Source organism: Ambystoma mexicanum, chromosome 5q, assembly GCF_040938575.1.
Source record: "Ambystoma mexicanum isolate Mex_15411 chromosome 5q, UKY_AmexF1_1, whole genome shotgun sequence".
NCBI lineage: Eukaryota > Metazoa > Chordata > Amphibia > Caudata > Ambystomatidae > Ambystoma > Ambystoma mexicanum.
Window position 1 is genome coordinate 1139590232 of NC_090933.1, and position 18884 is coordinate 1139609115.

General features: G+C 49.5%; 1 protein-coding gene across 6 annotated transcripts in view; it reads left to right on the forward strand.

The window, feature by feature from the left end:
- The window catches only part of PHF20L1 (PHD finger protein 20 like 1), a 1153412-nt gene that overhangs the window by 909001 nt on the left and 225527 nt on the right, over positions 1 to 18884 (forward strand). For all 6 annotated transcript variants that reach the window (XR_011278670.1, XM_069621650.1, XM_069621651.1 and 3 more), the window contains one exon: positions 3246 to 3345. Coding sequence is in view for 5 of the 6 variants with exons in the window: in XM_069621650.1 (XP_069477751.1) it covers positions 3246 to 3345 (100 nt within the window). In the remaining variant the exon portion in view is untranslated. The remainder of the gene's footprint in view (positions 1 to 3245; positions 3346 to 18884) is intronic.

Here is an 18884-nt window from a genome sequence, read left to right on the forward strand (position 1 = left end):
CCCCTAACCATAGTGCCATAAATACCAAACCAACTCAAAAGTATTATTTTCTGTGCTGCAGTTGTTTTATAGTCATTCCTTGATTCCTAGTGTATTAAAGATACTATTCAGTGTTTTGTCACCCCATTGGTGATTGTTGTTTACCTATTAAAATATATTGTGATTAAATTCTAAGTACATAAATATGTACCTTTGCAAACTAGCCTGATTCCTGGTTCAGTGTGACCGGGGGTGGGGAGGTTCCAGGAGAAGGGAGTGGTATATCATTCAGAATATTGAACTTATAGATAAAAATAAATAAGGGTTTCATTTGCGCACTACACGCTGGGCGTGACTTGGGTGTATGCTGGATTGAAATCACTTGCAGCTTCATTCACCTGACTCTAAGGATTTTGCTGTTTTTTTCAGTCTCTATCTCTTAAGCAGGCAATCAGCCTCTACACTCTCCTGGGTCATATGCCCCTGGCTGTTTTAAACTGGAGGCCACTGATTCAAACTCCAATAAGATAGCTTGCCATGTTAATGCACATGAAGTGGAATGCCTTGTGCAAATAGAGGGTCTACCTGCCTTAGAGACTGGTAGAAAGAACTGGAAAAGGGGGAAATATGTTTGTGTTGGCTTCTCTGCAATGTGACAGCTCTGGGCCTGACCTCTGGATCCCTTGGTCTGATGACGAAAGGCAGGACAATGGACTGTGTCTCTCAGCAGCCGTCTCGAGGTGGGACCTGTAGCATGACTTTCAGCAACTTCTTGGTTCACTTTTTGGTTTTGACGCCGTTTCAGCAGCACCAATAATGGACACAGATCGCCCGGTCAATCTTCTTAGCTTCCTGCAGTCCCACACTCTGGTGAGGGGCTCTGGGCTAGTTAGATTGGATCTCTGGAGTGTCCTTACGGGTTCAGCAAAGACTTGGATGGATTCAGCCTTTCCATGCCTATGCACTCGAAAGGGTCAGCAGGTCTCCTGGTTTTGAGATTTTGCAGCTCTGGAAGCTCCTACGACCTCAGGAGATGGCTTGTTCCAAAGTTAGTCTTGGAAAGGAGTCGTCCTCTTCAGAGCTCCTGTCACACAGAAAAACAGGGTCAGGACAGCAGTGGTCGCTCCAGTGTTGCAAAGGGTATGCAGGCGTCTCTAGTCGTCTTCGTTTAATTCAGCTCCCAGTGGTCAGCTTGCTTTTCACTCCAGAAAGCCTCACCTTTTATACAGTTTTAGCACACATTGCTCTGCAATCTCTTTCAGCATTTTACAGAAAGTGGTGTTTAACTGTCCAATCTGGACAGCCAGACCGACTGTGGAAGCTGGACCTATTCAGGCACCCTGGCAGACAAATGACTCCTCCCCCGCATCCTGCCTGCCTGCCCAGACTCTGGAGCCTAGGCCAGGATACCTACTGGTTCCCACCAAAGGCAAAACACACACACAGACCTCCCTCTTCAAGAATGGTAGTAGAAGGGCTAACAAAGAACTACCATGCTAATAATGGCCATAACTTGGTACTTGGGTGCCCCTATTGTGCACTACCGAGGCTATGGACATAGCCTGCGGTATAGAAAATAAACAATAGTTGGTATAACACGTCTATTGCCACCAGCCATAACTAGGTGATTGTCTATGTGACTAAGAAATCACAGAAGCATAGAGAAGGGGGATACGGAAGGTGGTGTGTGCCAATCTCTCAGACTATAGATTTTTGGGAGAGATACGAAGTAGCTGTATATCCTTAAGATCTGTAGTTACTTGAGAATATAGAAAATAATCATAAAGGAGGACCCTAAGGGTCCCCAGCAACACTGCCCATAAGAATCTGTGTGCTGCAGTAGTAAAACACAGATGCCGTTTAAGAGCTATGGAGACAGACTCCATAGTGCAGGCAGAATACAAAGAATAGAGTTCCAAAGACAGAGCCCACAAGAATGAATGAGTGGAAAAAGCTCCACTCATTCAGGATTGAAAGAAAAGGGTCCAGAAGTCCAGCACAAAAGTGCTGGGGATGGGGGGGGGGGTCTCACTAGGAGAGGGGATGAAGCATAAACATGATAAATCTCCCTAACATTGTGTGTATATATAATCTATATTTTACTATACATGTATTGAGTGCTTCTTTAAATTGCTTTACTTACTGGGTTCAGTGTACTTACCTACAGCTCACATCTTCCTCTTATGTTAGCCCAGCTGCTCTGCCACTCTACCAAGGTTCCATGAGCATTACAGACTGATACTACGAGTTGGGGATCTACAAACCATTTGGATAGTTTTGTAAAGTCCTACCTTCCAGAGGACTTTGGGAAAACTCCCCTAACAAGCGCATATAAAAGTAACCAGAAATACCACGTGTAAAAAGTTAGTGTGATACAAAAGTATCCCCATTGCACTCCACTGTAAGGTGCTGTGTTATGTTAAAAAGTACAAGCATACAGAAAGGGAAACCCATTTTCCCAGTACTGGTAGTCTGAATGACTGATCCCTTTCACCATACCAATGAGCAAAAGGGGAGTGAAGCTTAAGTCTTTACTGCCCTTCAAAATGTCAGGGCAGGATAAAAACCGAGCAAAAAGAATTGGTTTCTAAAGAAACATATGAAGTGCAAAGTTGCAAAAAGAGAAATCTTTCCTAACTTCTCTTGGCACTGACAGTTTTGGGCACTAGTTTCCCCATAGGACTGGGTAATACAGGCGAGAGAAGTAAAGCAGAAGGCATTAATAACCTCCAAAAAAATGGGACACGGTTAAAAAACGAGCAAAAAGAATGGGGTCCCATAGAAGTCTATGGAGAGAAAGGTGTAAAAGAACATCTTTTCGAACAATGTCAATGGTAAGACAGTTGCATAATGAAAAATCTTTCCTATCAGGCATTATATCCATAAAGGCACAGAGATTTAGGCAGTGTGTGCTGGACGCTATAACCCTGAGAGTTTGTTTAAAACCGGGATTGAGTGAGCAACTAGTATCCCTGCCAGACTTGACATCCCCGATGAAGTATGGTTCATCCCCTTCCCTACACGTTGCGCTTGAACTACTCATATTAAACGTTTTCAGTTGTCCAGAAATGCACAGGTTTTTTCCATGTTTACTCCCGTACTCATCCTGACAGTCTTGAAAACCTATTTTGTGTGTTCTTTAGCTCCACCACAGTATAATTTAGAACCATGTTAGTATTTGCATTCGTTTGTCAGCTTGCAAATATTTTATGAATATCTTCCATTATAAGTAACTATTAAAACACTTCTCATTTTCATGTTTTCAGTGTGAAGAGTGCCTTTGTTGGCAGCATAGTATATGTATGGGGTTAATAGAGGACAGCATTCCAGAACAGTACTTATGCTACATCTGCAGGGAGCCGCCAGGTAAGGATTTGCTACTGCGGACTTGCATTTATTATTCAAACACTTTTTACATCAGGCAATGTTTCTAATTTGCTTCTTGCATTGTGTTTACAATTGTTATTTCATGTTGTAACTTCCTTTAAGTTTTACATTTTAGTAATTGTCAGTTGCAATTGATGGCCGTAGCAAGAGAAGTTTATGGTCAAGCTGAATTTTCTGACAGCCTGCTCTCTTGTTTGGACTCTTTATTTTTTTGCATTTATAGCAGAGCACCAAACCCTCAGATTTCAGGGCACTAGTCACAGTTATTGTAAAGTGAACATTCTTCAAAGTGCATGAGTAATCATACATATATTACAACATAAAGTTGGTCCTTGAAAAGAAAAATACCTACCCTTTCAAAGTTGTTCTGACACTGCCACCTATGAACACCCTTCTGAGTTGTAACTTGACCACACTCTTTTTGTGCAGCTATTTGCCAACCACAGCTATAATTAAGCTGTAACGACTAATACCACTATTTCAAATGGATTGTGTCCTCCAACGTATTCCACATCTTTGACATGTAATGTCCACAGTTGTGTACTTCAGAATCTTTTTCGGCAAAGGGCGTCCTGCGTCAATGGCGTCGAGTTGAGGCCTCTGTCGTGGGCAACATCACGATGTTATAAATAGGACGCACGGCCCCCCATAGCCTCAGTTCAGTTTTTTCGGCAAACGTGTTTGCTTCAGAGACTCGGCACGCCTCGTGTTTTCCTCCTGAATGTCTTCATTCGACCACTCCGATTCCGCGGTCTGGCTTTAAGACTTGCCAGGACTGATAAGATGTTGATTACGGACCCGTATCGCATTTGTTTGTGGTGCTTGGGCGAAAGTCTGGACACCGACGACTGTTCCAAATGCCAGTCGCTGACTGTTAAGGCCTTGCACGACCGTAAGGGGAAGCTACAGGTAGGTAAGGGTTCTAAACCCAGTAAGTCTCGTAGACCTAAGGGGATGTCCACCGACGATTCGAGGGGCGACTCTCCACGTCGGAAGGAGTCCCCGGGTAGCTTGGTCGCGGAGTGGTACCCGCCATTCGTCATCCTCGTCTTGGCATTCCAGGAAGTGGCGTCACCGGTCGCCTTCCCCCCTCCTCCTCGGAGGATGGTGCTGCAAGGAAAGTGGCTTGTCCTACGAAGTCCTAGACTCCGGAGGAGTGGGCAGCCTTCAAGGAGCAGATGCTGGCGATTTCCCAATCCCAGGGCACAGATCCGCCCGCGCCTTCGCAATAAGCCAGCAACGACCGGTCTTGATCTGTGGCTGGTACGCCTTCGGGCTCGGGTCCTCGACGTGATCGACAGAAGTGCTTCCAGATCTCGGTCCTCTGCCCTGGCGAGACTGCAGAAGTCTGGGAAGGGCTCGAGGTCGGTGTCTACTCCGACGGCACCGTGTCCATCCGATACGGATGTCGAAGCTTTGCCTTCACACCAGCCCTCAATGCTGTTGTCGAAGCCTTTGGCGCCCTCAACGCTTTTTGCCCGGAATTTGCCGATCGAGGTCCCTGGCACGGTGGATCCTCAAAAGAAGGCTACTTCCAAGTATGTGGGGCCTGTTAAGGACTCCAGACTCACTTCTGTCCCGAGGCAGGAGTTTTTCCTCCCTCTGGATGACATCTATGAGGATGAGAGGTCAGATTTAAAATTTGACCCTGATGTGGCTCCTGTCTTTTCCGGGGACTGTCAGTTAGAAGAGTTACGGCAATCTCTTCATGATGCCAGTGGCTTGGACACTTCTCCTGAGGTGGAGTTTGGTAGGCCTGAGCTTGGGGCTCATGCTGAGTCCTACAGGAGACTGATGGCTAGGGTCACTGAGTATCTTGGTTGATCTAGTCCTCCAGAAGCTTTTGTTCAAGATGACTTCACGGATATTTTGGATCAAGGTCCATCCTGACCCGGTGTTACCTTTTCATTTGACCTTGCAGAAAAGGGTGGCGGCTGCTTGGCAGACACCGGAATCTCTTCCTGCAGTTAACAAATCATTAACTAAAAAACACCGCCCTTCCAGTAGTTACACGAGCTACCTTTCATCTCACCCCCCTCCCGAGAGCTTGGTGGTTCAGGGGGCTACGGCCACCTCGAGGCAGGCGGCGTACCCTACCATCCCTCCTGATAGGGACAACAAACGCTTCGACGATTGGGCACGCAAGGTGTTTTCTGCGGGGAGTATGGTGTCCGCCAACTCCACTTGTGCCTTAGCACGATTTTCACACACTCTGTGGAATTGTTCCGAGGGGATTGGGTCCTCCGGCGTATTCCATATCTATGACAGTAATCACCACAGCTGTGCTGCTTCGGAAAATCTTTTGGCATCTGCGTCCTGCCTCGATACGCTGTCCTCGAGGGCCTCTGTCGAGCCGACGTCACCGGATGTTATAAGTAGGACGCACGATGCCCGTAGCCTCAGTTCTGTTTTTTCCGCGAACGTGTTCGCTTTGGAGATCTCGGCACGCCTCGACTCTTCTGAGTTCTGTTCTTTCGGTTCCTCAAACCTGTTCGTTTGTGTAGTATCGTATGATGTCTTCGTCGTCTACCCCCCGGCCAGGTTTTAATAAATGTCGTGACTGCGGGTCCAAGATGTCGTTAACGGATTCGCACGAAGCTTGCCTCTGGTGCCTCGGTGAGGACCACGACACAGACGACTCTGTGGACTGCCAATTGCTTACTTCGAAGGCCTTGCATGAGCGTAAGAAGCTTTCTGTAGGTAAGGTGACCAAGGCTCGCAAGCCGAGGTCCTCCAGGCTTTCGATGGACAATTCGAGGGGCGACTCTCCGCATCGTCGTCGGTCCGGGAGGTCTCGGTCCCGGAGTAGGTCCCGCCATTACTCTGCCTATTCAAGTCACTCGCGGAAGCGCCGTCATTGGTCGCCTTCCCAGTCCTCTTCTGAGGACGCCGCCCGTTGGCGGGTTGCTTGTCCCACCAAGCATTCGACTCCTGATGAATGGGCTTCCTTCCGTAAGGAGATGTTGGCAATTTTTGATTTGCAGGACTCCGGTCCGTCCGCGCCTCCGAGAGTGGTCGGCCGTGACCGTACTAGAGACACCGCTCGTATGCCTTTGGGTTCGGGTGGTCGGCACGATTCGCGGGAGAGGTCCCTCTCAGACAAGGGGAATCATTCTAGTCATGCCCATTCCAGGTCCATGTCCTTGACGACCTTGTGAACCTGTGAAGTCTTCGAAGAAGACATCGGCGCTGAGGTCGTCGACGGACTCTCGAGGCCCTGCCTCCGAGGAAGTCATTAACGTCATCGACGCCTAGGCTGTCGAGAGACACGCTCGGGGCTCCGCACTCGAGGCCTGTGTCGAAGCCGTCGATGCTGTCGACGCACGCTCGACGTCGAAGCCTTTCGAGGCTGTTTTGTCGGAGGTACCCCGTGGCACGGTGGAACCCCCTGGAAGGGCTCTGGCCAAGGCTAAAAATGTCTTTGTTCCTTATTCAGTGCCCACATTCCAGCCGCTGGATTATACTTCAGGTGGATGAGGGTTCTGAAGATGGGTTGGTTCCTGACACGGTACCAGACGACATTATATATCTGGTCATAGCCAGATTGAGGACCTGCGTCAGTTGCTGCACGACGTCACCGGTCTGGACACCTCTCCGGAGGTAGAGTTCTGTAGGCCTGAGTCTGGCACCCATGCCGAGTCCTCGTACCGGCGCCTTGTGTCGAGGCTCACGGATTACTTGGGGTGGTCTGCACCACCAGTGCCTTTTGTGCAGGATGACCTGACAGATATCCTCAACCAAGGTTCACCGACTGACCCGGTACTGCCATTCCATATGGCCTTGCATAGAAGGGTGGCAGCTGCTTGGACTGCCCCAGAGAGTCTCCCGGCAGTGAGGAAGTATTTGCTGTGAAAATACCGTCCTGCCAGTAGCGACCCCTGCTACTTGACCACACACCCCACTCCGGACAGTTTGGTGGTGCAGGCGGCTACGGCCCCAGCAAAGCGGGCGTCATATCCTACCATCCCTCCTGATGGGGACGACAAGCGTTTTGATGGTTGTCAAAGAAAGTGTTTTCTTCAGGTGGTATGGCTCTTCAGGCGGCCAACTCCGTATGTGCCTTGTCAAGTTTCACGCACACTCTGTGGAACTGTATTTCTTCAGCGGCTGAACATATTCCCAAATGGGACGAACGGGATGGTTTTCTTGTTATTGTACAGGATGGCAAGGATGCCATGTGTGAGTCCTTTCAGTCGGGTCTGGACATGGCAGACTGTGTCAGCCGGTCCATGGCGGCGAGCACCGTAATACGCAGGTTTGCGTGGTTGCGCAAGTCAGGGTTTGCTCCTGATGTGCAAGCCCGGCTCCTCAACATGCCCATTGATGGTGAACATCTTTTTGGCAGCAAGGCTGACGAGAGCCTTGAGAGGTTGTAGACCTCAAAAGCTGCAGCGGAGTCATTGAGCGCTGCAGTTCGCCAACCCCCGCCTTTTCATCCTAGGGGACAGCAATGGAGGGGAGGTTCCTTTTGCTATTACTCATCCTTTAGTAAATCGAGAGGAGCTGCAAGTCAAAGGGGCCACCGTAGGAGTGCCAGAGGTGGAAAACAGGGTACTCGAGGTGCCAAGGCCGCTCTGGCAGTTGCCCCTTTGCCCTCAGGCCATGCCGCAGCCGCTCCAGCTCAGTCATGAGGCCAGGTCCCATGGTTCGCCGGTTGGGGGAAGGCTGGCACAGCATCTTGTAGAATGGCGTGCCATTACTTCAGATGTGTGGGTTCTGGAGATCCTAACCCACGGCTACTGTCTTCTTTTTCGGCAGAGGCCTCAAGACAATCCACCAGGGAATCTCTTTGAGTCCGGATCCGCTCCTTGCGCAGAAAATACAAGCCCTGCTGGAGAAAGACGCCATAGAACTGGTGCCTGTAGCGGAGAGAAACAAGGGATGGTATTCCCCTTATTTTTTGATGGGGGATTGAGACCCATCATGGACTTGCGCGGTTTGAACAAACTCCCCAGGAAGGACAAGTTCAAGATGGTTACTCTCTCTAAAGTCCTCCAGGCTCTTCAACTTCAGGACTGGTTGGTGTTTCTCGACTTCAAGGACGCTTTCTTTCATGTGCCGATCCATCCCAAGCACAAGAAGTACCTAAGGTTCGCGGTTGGCGACTCACACTTTCAGTTTCGGGTCCTGCCGCCCTGAGGGTTTTCACCAAGCTCATGGTGGTGGTGGCAGCACATCTCAGGAAAGGGGGGATTCACTTCTACCCCTACCTGGATGATTGGTTGATCAGGGCGAGTTCTTCCGAGCAAGTCCTGGATCATCTGTCCGTCACCTGCCACTCCCTTCACAAGCTGGGCTTCTCCCTCAACTTACAGAAGTCCCACTTGACGCCAACTGAGCGGCTCCAGTACATCGGAGCAGTGCTCGACACTTCCCTGGGGCAGTGTTTTCCTCCCCAGGTGAGGGCTCTTCACATTCAGCAGATGGTACACAAGTTTCGACATGCCCAGAGTCTCCCGGCGTTGGAGTTCTTGAGGCTGCTCGGCCTCATGGCATCCTGCATTCTTCTGGTGCCAGTGGCCCGACTGCGGATGAAATCTTTGCAGTGGGCTCTCAAGATGCAGTGGTCACAGTCCTACGGCATGATGTCGGACCCCGTTCAGGTGCCGCCCTCGGTCGCCCAGGACCTTCTGTGGTGGGCCGACAAAGGCAATCTGATGGGGGGGGGCTCCATTTTGGCTGCCCTGGTCAGAGGTGACGATCGTGACGGACGCATCCCTCACGGGATGGGGAGCTCATGCCAACGAGTTGACAGTCAGCGGTCGTTGGTTTCCGTCGGAGTCCAGACTCCATATCAATCTGTAGGAGCTGTGGGCCGTCAGGCTTGCCCTGAAGGCTTTTCTGCCGACTGTGCGAGGAAAGAATGTCCTGATTCTGACGAACTACACGGTGGCCATGCACTACCTCAAGAAAAAGGGGGGGGGCAGGGTCACTTCCTCTGTGCAGGGAGGAGATGCAGCTCTGGTTTTGGGACATCCAGCAGGAAATTTCGATCTCGGCAGTTCATCTGGCCGGAGACGAAAGCGAGACGGCGGACGCTCTGAGCAGGCAGAGCGCGATCTCTCACGAGTGGGAGCTGGTTCAGGAGATTATCCTGGAGATCTTCGCCCTTTGGGGGACCCCTCAAGTGGATCTCTTCGCCTCCATTGTCAACCAGAAGTGCGAAAGGTTCTGCTTGCGGGAATTTCCACCAAGAGGAGCCTTAGGAGACGCGTTCGTGATGGAGTGGTCCTTCCCACTGCTGTACGCGTTTCCTCCAGTTCCCGTCATCCTGCGGAGGTTACGGAGGTTCAATTCCCAGATGATCCTCATTGCTCTGGCATGGACCCGGTGGACGTGGTACCCGACCTTCTCGACTTGTCCATCTGCCCTCCACGTCGTCTTCCCTACAGAGACGATCTGATCTCACGGGATGGGGGTCAGGTTCTCCATCCAGAGGTCAGGTCCCTCAACCTTCACGCTTGGCTTCTGAAAGGTTGAGGTATAAGGATTTGGACCACCCGGAAGATGTGATGGAGGTGTTGCTTTCGGCTAGACGGCCGGCAACAAAGTCCTTGTACCATTGCCGTTGGAGAAAGTTCTGTGACTGGTGCAGGGTTAAGAATGTGGATCCTTTTTCATGTGACATTCCTGTCGTTCTCTTTTTTGCTTTTTTTGGCCCACAAGGGCCTGCAAGTGGGAACCATTTAAGGGTTACCTGGCGGCACTGTCTATATTTAAGCGCTCGTCTGAGTGTTCTTATTTTAAAATCCCTTTAATTTCTCCGTTTCTGAAGGGGCTCACTAATGTGTTCCCTCAGTCACCTTTCCAGGTGCCCGGTTGGGGTCTGAAACTTGTTCTCAAGTTTCTAATGGGTGCTCCATTTGAGCCTTTGCATTCTTGTCCTTTGAGACTGTTAACCCTTAAAACTGTATTTTTAGTTGCTGTCACTTCCGCTCTGAGCGAGTGAGTTATAGGCACTTTCAGTTAAGCCACCCTTCACTGTGTTTCTTAAAGACATTGTTGTCCTTAGAGTTCGTCCTTCCTTTCTTCCGAAGGTGGTGTCGGAATTTCATTTAAGCCAGAAGGTTATTCTTCCGGCATTTTATCCTCCTCCACATCCTGGTAAGGAAGAGGAGAGGCTCCATAGGCTGGATCCTAGGAGAGGTTTAAGCTTCTACATTTCACGCATGTCCCGGGTCAGAGTGGACGATCAACTCTTTATTGGTTACGCTGGAAGGCGTTTGGGACAAGCTGTTAGTAAGTAGACTTTGTCTCGATGGATTATCTTGGCAATTTCTGAATGTTAACACTTGGCGGGTAAGGACCCTCCGGTAGGCTTACAGCCCCATCCTACTAGGGGGGTATGGCTGCCTCTACTGCCCTGCATAGGGGTGTTCCTATTCGTAACATCTGTGATGCAGCCACCTGGGCTTCGGTCCATACTTTTGTACGTCACTACTCCCTCGATTCTATCCATGGGCAGGATCTGGCCTTTGGCAAGGCGGTCCTTTACTCTGCAATTTGATTGGGCATTCTAAATTTGTATATTCTAAATTCTTTTCCCACCTCCTTACGTTGGTACTGCTTTGGAAGTCTGTCATAAATACGGAATACGTCGGAGAACCCAATCCCCTCGAAGAACAAGTTACTCTCTTACCTGGTAACGTTCTTTCGATGGGATGGTCCGACGACGTATTCCATATCGCTGCCTACCCCGCTACAGAATTTCTTATGCGATTGCAGCTTACGTTTCCGCAAGGCTTTCTGTGGTCATACTGGCAGAAGATTGGTGCCGCATGTTATGGGAAAAAACTACAACTGAGGCTACGGGCGTCATGCGTCCTACTTATAACATCTGGTGATGTCGGCTCGACGGATGCCCTCGAGGACAGCCTATCTACATCGACGCAGGACGCAGAAAGATTTTCCGAAGCAGCACAGCTGTGGTTATTACTGTTATAGATATGGAATACGTCGTCGGACCATCCCATCTAAAGAACGTCACCAGGTAAGAGAGTAACTTGTTCTTCTGTAGCGGCTGAGCATATTCCCGAGGGGGAAGAAAGGGATGGGTTCCTTGCTCTCGTGCAGGATGGCAAGGATGCCATGTGTGAATCCATTCAGTCGGGTTTCAACACGGCCGACAGTGTTAGCCGATCCATGGCTGTGAGCACAGTTATGTGCAGATTCACGTGGTTGTGGTAGTCAGGTTTTGCTCCGTATGTGCAAGCCTCTCTTTTGAACATGCCCTTTGATAGCGCGCATTTGTTTGAAAGCTAGGCTGACGAGAACCTTGAGAGGTTGCAGACCTCAAAAGCTGCGGCGAAGTCTTTGAGCGCAGCAGTGCGTCAACCTTCACCTTTTCGTCCCAGGGGACCGCAGTGGAGGTTTTGGTAGAACGAGAGGAGCCGCCAGTCAAAGGGGTCCGCGTAACAGTACCCGTGTGGTCGGGGAAATAGGGGTGTCAAAGTCACTCAGGCAGCTGCCTTACTCAGGCAGCTGCCTTCAGGCGCTGCCGCAGCGGCTCCAACACAATCATGAGGCCATGTTCCATTGTTCGCCGTTTGGGGGCAGACTGTCTGATCATCTCGAAGAATGGCGAGTTATTACTTCGGATGCGTGGGTTCCGGATACAATAGCCCACGGCTACTCCTTCCCTTCCTAAAGTGGCCTCACGTCAACCCACTTGGGAATCCTCTCTTTGAAGCTTCCGGATCCGCTCCTTGTGCAGGAAATGTTGACCCTGCTGGAGAAAGGCACTATAGAACTGGTGCCTGTAGCGGAGAGGAACAAGGGATGGTATTCCCCATATTTTTTTATTCCAAAGAAAGACTGGGGATTGAGACCCATCTTGGACTTGTGTTGGTTTAACAAACTTCTCAGGAAGGATAAGTTCAAGATGGCCACTCTTTCTCAGATCCTCCAGGCCCTTCGACTTCAGGATTGGTTGTTGTCTCTGGACCTACAGGATGCTTACTTTCATGTATCGTTTCATCCTAAGCACAGAAAGTACCTGAGGTTGGCGGCTGGCGACTCGCACGTTCAGTTTCAGGTCCTGCCATTTGGATTGACCTCTGTCCCGTGGGTCTTCACCAAGCTAATGCACCAAGGTAATGGTGGTGGCAGCGTATCTCAGGCGAGGGGGGGATTCACGTCTACCGCTACCTAGATGACCGGTTGATCCGTGCACATTCTCCAGAGCAAGCGATGGATCATCTCGGGCTCACCTGCCGCTCCCTCCACAAGCTGGGCTTCTGCCTCAATTTCAAGAAGTCGCATCTGACACCTTACCAACAGCTCCAGTACATCGAGGCTGTGTTGGACACGTCCTTGGGGAAGTGCTCGCCTCCCAAGGTGAGGACTCATCACATTGTGCAGATGGTGGACAAGTTTCAACATGCCCAAAGTCTCCCGGCTTTCGAATTCTTAATGTTGCTAGTCCTCATGGCACTCTTTATTTTTTTTGATGCCAGAGAACAAACTGAGGTTGAGATCCGCAAGATGCAGTGGTCACAATTCTCAGGCAAGATGGCGTATCCCTTTCAGATTCCACTCTCAGTAACCCAGGATCTTCTATGGTGGGCCGACAAAGGGAACCTGATGAAGGGGGAGCCGTTTTAGGAACCGTGGCCAGAGGAGACAGTAGTGACAGACGCTTCCCTCGCAGGATGGGGAGCGCATGCCGAAGATTAGACCGCCAGCGGTCGTTGGTCTCCGTCAAAGTCCAATCTCCACATCAACCTTTTGGAGCTGAGGGCCATCAGGCTGGCCCTGAAGGCTTTTCTGCCGCCTGTGCGGAGGAAGTGTGTCCCGATCATGACTGACAAGACAGTGGCCATGCATTACCTCAACAAAAAAAGGGGGTAGGGTCACTCCCGTTGTGCAGAGAGGCGATGCAGCTCTGGTTCTGAGCAATCCAGCAGGGAATATCACTCTCTGAAGTTCATCTGGCTGGGGAGGAGAATGCGGCAGCGGATGCTCTGAGCAGGCAGAGCACTGTCTCTCACAAGTGGGAGTTGGCTCAGGAAGTCCTGGTGATCTTCGCCCTTTGGGGAACCCCACAAGTGGATCTCTTTATGACAAGTGTCAACCGGAAGTGCAAGAGATTCTGTTCAAGGGAATTTCTTCCGAGAGGAGCCCTCAGGAGACGCCTTCATAGGGGATTGGTCATTCCCACTTCTGTACGCGTTTCCTCCGGTCCCAGTCATTCCTCAAGTGTTAAGGAGGTTGTTGAGGTTCGGATCCCACATGATCCTCAATGCTCTGGATTGGGCCAGGAGAGCGTGGTACCTTCTGTAAATGTCCATCTGCCCTCCACGCCGTCTTCCCTACCGAGAGGATCTGCTCTCGCAGGAAAGGGTGGCAGGGAGGTCAGGTTCTCCACCCAGTGGTCAAGCCTCTCAACCTTCACGCTTGGTATCTGAAAGGTTGAGGCATAAGGATTGGGACCTCCCGGATGACGTGATGGAGGTGTTTCTTTCGGCTAGGCGGCCAGCAACCAAATCGCTGTACCGTTGGCGTAGGTTTTGCGGCTAGTGCAGAGGACAAAATGTTGATCCTTTTCAGTGTTCCATTCCCATTGTTCTATCTTTCTTGCTTTCTTTGGCCCACAGGGGCCTTCAAGGAGTTACCATTTAAAGGTTACCTGGCGGCGCTGTCTATGTTCAAGCGCTCGTCTGAAGAATGTACTTATTTTAAGATTCCTTTGATTTCCCAATTTCTTAAAGGGCTCACTGTGTTCCCGCTGTGCCGGTTTTGGGATCTGAATTTGGTCTTGAAATTCCTGATGGGTGCTCCATTTGAACCTCAAGACAAGATTCTTTGTTGCGGTTACTTCCGCTCGCAGAGTGAGTGAATTGCAGTCACTTTCATCTAAGCCACCCTTTACTGTGTTCCGTGGTCCACAAGGATAGGGTTGCACTGAGAGTACGTCCTTCCTTTGTACCCAAGGAAGTGTCCCAATTTCATTTGAGCCAGAAAGTGGTTCTTCCGTCTTTCTATCCTCCTCCTCCTCATCCTGGTAAGGAAGAGGAGTGACTCCATAGGTTGGACCCTAGGAGAGCTCTGAGCTTTTAGATTTCTAGGATGTCCTGGGTCAGAGTGGTCGATCAACTGTTTGTGGGGTATACTGGTCACCGATTGGGCCAGGCTGTTACCAAACAGACCTTGTCCAGGTGAATTATCCTCAGTTACTGAATGTTAACGATTGGCGAGCAAGAACCCTCCTGAAGGGTTGCAAGCTCATTCCACTAGGGGTGTGGCTACTCCCACAGCCCTGCAGCGGGAAGTTCCTATTTGGAATATTTGCGACGCAGCCACATGGGCTTCTATCCGCACCTTTGTCAAACATTACTCCCTGGATACGGTTGTTAGGCGGTTCTTTATTCTGCCATCTGATTTGGTATTCTAAATTCTTTTCCCTCCTCCATTTTCTGGCACTGCTCTGGGAGTCTGTCAAAGATGTGGAATATGTTGGGAGAACACAATCCATTCGCAAGCAAAGCGCAGCTTTAGATATTTGAAAAATTAATATGCTATGGTCTTGAAAAAAAGTAATCTGTTCACTAATCTCATGCTCAACTGCTGAAACTAGATTGCCAATGTCCTCATTGTTGAAGATCGGACATGACCCAAAAGCATGTCAAGGGAGACATGGCACTAGCTAAATCGCATTTCAAAGAGCAAGTTATTTACCAACTGGTAACGTTCTTTCGACTGGATGTTCCTCCAAAGCATTCCACATCGCCCTCCCTGCCTGCCCCTCTGGAGAATTTCCTATGCTATTGCAGCTTACGTTCCCTCAAGGCTATGTGCAGTCACATGGGCATTGGATATGTGCATGTCGCACGTTATGGAGGAAAAAACATGAACTGAGTCCACAGGCCCTATTTATAACATCCAGTGACGTCTCCCTCGACGGAGGCCTTCGAAGGACATCGACCCGACACCATGGACGCATGACGCCCTCAGCCGAAACAGTTTCCGAAGTACACAGCTGTGGACATTACATGTCAAAGATGTGGAATATATTGGAGGAACATCCAGTCGAACGAACATTACCAGTTGGTAAGTAACTTGCTCTTTGAAATGCGATTTAGCTAGTGCCATGTCTCCCTTGACATGCTTTTGGGTCATGTCCGATCTTCAACAATGAGGACATTGGCAATCTAGTATCAGCAGTTGAGCATGAGATTAGTGAACAGATTACTTTTTTTCAAGACCATAGCATATTCATTTTTTAAATATCTAAAGCTGTGCTTTGCTTTCTTGGTTTCCAAGTGAAATCCTGATAATGTTAGATGGGTTTACATATTCACTTTTTGCCCAGTGCTTGCAAATCCTCTCTCCATTATGCAGTCTTCATTCATTCGTCAGGCAGAATCTCTTGAGACTTGTGTTCAACACCCAAGTCATTACCCTGATCTAAGCAAACTCGTGGTACTTTGCAAGTGTTTATTTTATTTTGCATGTATAGTAGCACACAAAACCCTCAGGTAGCTAGGTGCTAGTTACAGTAAGTGCGAAGTGACATCCTACAAAGTGCAAGAACACGCTTATGGGTTGCAGCATACGGGTGTATCTTGCAAGTATGATCTGGCAGAGCCACACCTCATGTACAAGTATGCATAGAGAATAAAGTAAGGATAAGTGCAGAGTCTGGAAAAGACATGTCTCATGTTACAGGGGGGAGGGGGGGTATTTCTGGTGTACAGATGTGCAAAAAAACCATATCAGAGTGGGTGCACAGTCCGGAAAAGTCATGCCTCCTGGTACGGGGGCTTCATTAGGTAATCAGTAGTTAGACAGGTTACATTGCTAACACAGCACTGTGCTAAATAAGTCAAATTTGGTAGTTACTGCCATGTTAAATTGCCAACACTGTGCCCTGCGACTGGTCTATGTAGAAGCAGGTGAACAGGTGAGATACAATAGGAAGATGGAGAGTAGTGAGGTTGAGTGAGGTGAGGCAGATGTGAGAAAAGCTGCATCCAAACCTGGGGGCCACATAGGCAGTGCTGATCACCAGTGTTAAAGGACCAGAGTAAAAGGTCAGAAGGGTGCAGTGGTGGTTATAAGGGCAACGTTTAGATTGGTGAATGTCAGTGTACAAGCAGGAAAGAAATGTCATGCCATATCTAAGGCCGTAAATCGATCTTATAGGCCAATGGCAGTGAGAATGGCTTACATATGCTGTGTGGCATGCAACTGTGTCAGCCATCGTAGGGCAGGAATAAAATTGATCAGGCGGTTAGAACGGGTAGGCAGCAACAGGCAGCATGCCCGGCATGGGCAGGCGCAGATAGCAAGGTACAAATGGGTTGGACCCGTGCCTTCGACACAGGCTGGCCGGAGGCCGAGTCGAAAGTCCTGGAGGCAGCCAATCGTGTTGCATGACAGCCAGCACAGCCATCCATTCAAACTGGGTGCCGGCAAACAATGATGAAACTACGGTGGCAGCCTCGACCATCTTAAGATGGAGCTGATGCTCCTGTTTAAGTGGATCTTGTGGGGGAAGCCTGGTCTGCAAGCAGCAATGGGGGTCTCCCAGGCCAGATGGAAGAGGGCCTCGGACCTCACCTTGCATGCAGACAGGAAGGTACATGTTTTAAACCAACCTAGGGTTCTACGATTGAGCAGCCAGTGTTCCCTTCCCAACAGAAATGTGAGGTGACGGAACAATATGAAAAGTTTAAATAAAGTAATGTCTGCACAATGTAAGTTGGTTTTGTATGTTGTGTACTGTTGCAGATGTACACAAACTTGTATATATATATATACACATGACAATTATGTATAGCATGAACAAGTCCCTGATGAGTTGATAGTGGTTTCTGGTATTTGTAATCTCTAGCATTTGACCCTAGAATATTACCCCAACTGGAGGTAGAATGTCTAAACTATGTTAGCAATTTTTATGACCTGTTAATGCCCTGATGCTGTTTTAAACGTGGGCTGCCATTATGTTTTAGTAACTTTGTTCAGAAAAGACTTCTCGGGCTGGGAACCGCTGTCGTTAAATGCTCTCCTCCGCTTTAAGAGCAAATAGACAGCCAGGCCACAAGCAATGCTACCTATGTGTATTCTCAACATACAGTTTTCACTTTCAGAGCCTTCCTCCACAGTTGGGAGAAGAGACCCTGGAGTAAGATCCACTTTCTTCAAATGTTTGACTTCTTTTTGAGGTGTTTTATTTTTATTTTTCAGGCTGTCTGTGCCAGGGCTCTGTGAGAAACCTGAGGCGTTTCTCCCAGGCTATTCCCGGGGATCCTTTGTTCAGGTCGTCAGGGGAAGGCCATCGCTCTTGGTGGACAAGCGAGGGAGGATCACCTGGGCAGGGGGTCCTTGGGGTCTATGGAAGACGTGCCCTCGGGCGAGACATGATATTCCTCCCCTTCCAATACACCCCTACCCGACATCCCCTCAGTTGTCATGGGATATTGTCAGCAGAGTCCAATCATACCCAGGTACCTTTCTGTAAGAAAAAGGGAAAACTACCAGGTAAAGTAAAACCCAATAGAAAATCCATTCGCCCATCACAATATATGTACCCCCTTCATCCTGACATAATTCTACATGGTGTTACCTACCATGCGCTCCAGGAAAATCTACAACTCCAACAATCCCTATTTCCATTCTAGAAGTACAACTGCTGGGATCAAGAGTCATGAGAATTGCCCATAGGAATCCATGGGCAATGGATTCCTATGTGCAGCCTCCATGTTGTCCTGATACTGAGGTCAGGCAGAGTCAGGCAGGGAGGGACTACTCAACCCTGACTCCAACTCTAGCGGGGAGTATAAAAGCAGCCACCAGAAACAGCATTTTTGTGCGAGCTGCGGGGATGCTGAAGGAAGCAGAGAAGCCAGGAGGAAGGAGCCAGAGCATAAGCAACCCTGGAAGGATTGGAGTGGGAAGGACTGCCAGGCAATGAGCTTGTAAGCACCAGAGAGGCTGCAGTGTGGCGTGGAACCTGTACATCCAGAAGGCTAACCCAGGGGCAGTTGAGGCGGCCTGACCATGCCCAACCCAGAACTCCTCCCCTCAGTCAGACACAAAGACCCAGGCTCTTGAGGGGCAGGCAGTGAGACCTTGACCTTAGGAGAAATCCTATTTGAACACTGGTGCACTCTGGGATTTCAAGTCCAAAAACATTGATTTTGAGAACAGTGAAATAGGAGTCTGAGCCCGACTGAGGGAGACCCCTGAGGAGTCCAGAGCGAGGCAAAGCGCACAAAGGTACAGCAGTTTCAAATCCGCAGCTGAATGACAGGAGAACGACAGCAAGGCATAAGGGGTTTGTGAGAAGGACAACCCCCTGGACCTTTTCGGCAGGAAGACGTTACTTTCAAGAAACCTTCAAGGCCTAAAGCGTAAGACCAGGAAATCAAGCTGAAGAATCTTGTGTGTCAGAGATATCAAGGGCCCTCCTGCGTAGCTGACCAAGGAGGGGAGGAGTTGCAGACACCTTTACTTTGTCCTTGGCTCCAAGAACAAAGAAACAGAATACAGCCGATGAGTTGGGGAAACCGAGGCCA